General features: G+C 34.8%; 1 protein-coding gene across 1 annotated transcript; it reads left to right on the top strand.

Annotated features, from left to right (window-relative positions):
- Positions 1 to 978, top strand: LOC132611843 (uncharacterized). Its single transcript, XM_060326208.1, has one exon. The coding sequence runs from the start codon at positions 1 to 3 to the stop codon at positions 976 to 978; it is 978 nt and encodes a 325-aa protein (XP_060182191.1).
- Positions 979 to 3,052: the final 2,074 nt, after the last annotated feature.

The raw sequence follows: 3,052 nt of genomic DNA, 5'->3' as shown, positions 1-3,052 counted from the left end.
ATGGGTAATTTTCTTCAAATTCTCTCATGGTATGAGAAAAAGTGTGATAAAATTTGTGATTATGTACTGGAACAGGATCCTCAAAATGATCAAATGACTTCTCCAATGATTCAGAAAGATACTGTGAGTGCTTGTAAGATAGAAACAATTAAAGCTAGTCTTGAGGAATTAAATGGTGACTACTTTGCCTTACTAGTTGATGAGTCTTTTGATGTGTCACGCAAGGAGAAAATGACCATTGTCTTACGATATATTGATAAAAATGGATTTGTGATAGAGCGAATTCTTGACATTGTTCATGTTCAAGATACTAGAGCTTTGTCTCTAAAGAGGGCAATTGTTAATTTACTTGCTCAACATTCCTTCAGTCTATCATATGTGCATGGAAAATGTTACGACGGAGCAAGCAATATGCAAGGTGAGATCAATGGCCTTAAAATGTTGATTAGGCAAGAAAGTAGATCGGCCCATTCCATTCATTGTTTTGCTCATCAACTTCAACTAACTCTTGTTGCGGTCTCAAAAAAATATATTGAAGTAGGAAAACTTGTAGTATTGGTTTCAAATATTTTGAATGTATTGGAATCTTCTTTTAAGCGTATGGATGAGTTTCAAGATTCTCAAAAAGAAAGAATTCAAGAGGCATTAGATTTGGGTAAGCTCACAACCGGTAGGGGCTTGAATCAAGAACTTGGTCTTTCAAGAGCTTGTGATACTCGTTGGGGATCTCATTTTAAATCTTTTAATGATTTTATTCTTATGTTTGGCTCTATTCTTAATGTTCTTGAATCACTCGTTCTTGATGCACGACTATTGGATGAAAGAGCCAAGGCAATGGGATATCTCAAAGCTTGTCGAACATATGAGGTTGTGTTCATGTTGCATTTGATGAGTGATGTTTTAGGAATAACAAATGAGCTTAATAAATGCTTACAAAAAAAAGGAGCAAGATTTGGCAAATGCCATGCTACTTGTTGAAGTAGCAAAAAGAAGGTTGCAAGCGTATAAGGATGATGGATGGAATTCTCTTATTTCTAATGTATCTTTGTTTTGTATCAAGCATGACATTTTCGTACCTAACTTTGAAGAGCCATATGTTAGCTCTTTAAGATCACGATGGAGACTTGGTTACAATAAAGTCTCACATCATTATCATGTTGAAGTGTTTTGCAATATTATTGATTGGCAACTTCAAGAACTTAAAGATTGTTTTGGCGAAGCGACGACTGATTTGCTTCATGGAATTACTTGTTTGAATCCAATTGACTCATTTTCAAGTTTTGACATCAGAAAGATAATGAAAATGGCTAAATTTTATCCTGATGACTTTAATGATTCAATATGGGTACTCTTGAGAATCAACTTGCAAGTTACATTATTGATGTTGGTGATGTTGATGAAAGGTTCTTCAATATAAAAGGGCTTTGTGTTCTTTCGAAAAGATTAGTTCAGACAAAGAAGCATTCAAATTATCCTCTTGTATTCTGCTTGGTGAAACTTGCTTTGCTTCTGCCAGTTTCCACTGCATCCCTTGAAAGAGCTTTTTTGGCAATGAAGTTTATCAAAAATGACTTGCGGAGTCAAATGAGTGACGATTTTTTTAGCGGTTGTTTGGTGTCTTATCTAGAAAAAGTTGTATTTGATAATATTTCTAATGATACTATTATTAAGACATTTCAAGATATGAAACCTCGTAGAGTACAATTGTAAAACTCCTGGTTCTTGGTTAGTCTAACTTAGTTTCCACTCTAAAAGCTTACTAGCTTTTGTTTTTGCTTCAAAAGCTCCCAAGCTCTTGCTTTTGTAATATGGCATCTTCCTCTTGCCTTTGTTAATGAAAACTTCTTACTTTATTAGCTTTTGCTTAGTTTATTAGCATTTATTGTGGCATTTTATTATGACTTGTGATTGTAAAGCTATTAATTCTTTTGTTGTGATGGTTTATCCTTACTGAGGATGACTGATCTAATGCATGTTATCTATGTATATTTATCTGAACTATTGAGGAATGAGTTTATTCCATAATCCAGGAGATGGATCTCCATGTAGCCTTAATATGAAGTTGAGAAGATATTCAAGTCAATTCCTACTCAAAAGAGGAAAGAAATAAAAGGAAACTTTTTTTTTCTTTATTGGTTTTTGAGTGTGATCGGGATTTAGATCCTTTCTAGGAAAGGATTAGACCTAGTAATATAAATACATGCTAGTTAGGATTTATTAAGGACAAAACATAGAATCTAAGAGTATTCAATCTTGTAACTTACTTTCTCCTTTGATATTAATAAAAGTGTCGGTCGTTCTCTGTGGACTAGGATCACACCGATCCGAACCAAGTTAATTACTGTATTTTTATCGTTTTCGTGCTAACAATTTGTATCAAGAGCCTACAGGTCATGAGATTTAGAAGACAATGACACTATGGCATCTATAAAGTTTGAGGTAGCAAATTTGATGGACGAAATAATAACTTCAACATTTGGAAGATCAAAATCATGGCGTTATTACGGAGAGAAGGATCAGTCTATGCTTTGGATGACTTGTATCTAGAAAATATGAAAGAGGACGAAAAGCAGAAGATTGAGATGGATGTGTTTAGCGCAATTCAATTATCCTTATCACACAGCATACTATGTGAAGTCAGTACCGAGAAAACAGCTGCGAGTTTGTGGAAGAAACTTGAAGATCTCTGCCAGAAGAAATCCGTAACAACTATAATGTTGTTAAGGCAGCGTTTACACACCTTCAAGATAAAGACATGTACAACTTTACAGGATCATCTTGATACTTTTAATAAATTGACTATGGATCTTACTCATGCTGATATTAAAGTGCGAGATGAAGAACTAGCGTGCACTCTACTGTTTTCATTATCACCGACGTACAAAGGCGTAGTTAATTCAATGATGTATAGTAAGGAGGTGGTCACATTACAGATGGTAAGACATGCATTGAATTCGGATGAATTAAGAAACCATATCAACAATGGTGAGAGAGAGGACCATGGTGAGGGTTTGATGGTTAGAGTTCGCTCGAGCCAAAGAGGGAGAGGCAA

Source organism: Lycium barbarum, chromosome 9 (assembly GCF_019175385.1).
Source record: "Lycium barbarum isolate Lr01 chromosome 9, ASM1917538v2, whole genome shotgun sequence".
Lineage (NCBI taxonomy): Eukaryota > Viridiplantae > Streptophyta > Magnoliopsida > Solanales > Solanaceae > Lycium > Lycium barbarum.
This window is presented reverse-complemented; position numbering and strand designations above follow the sequence as displayed.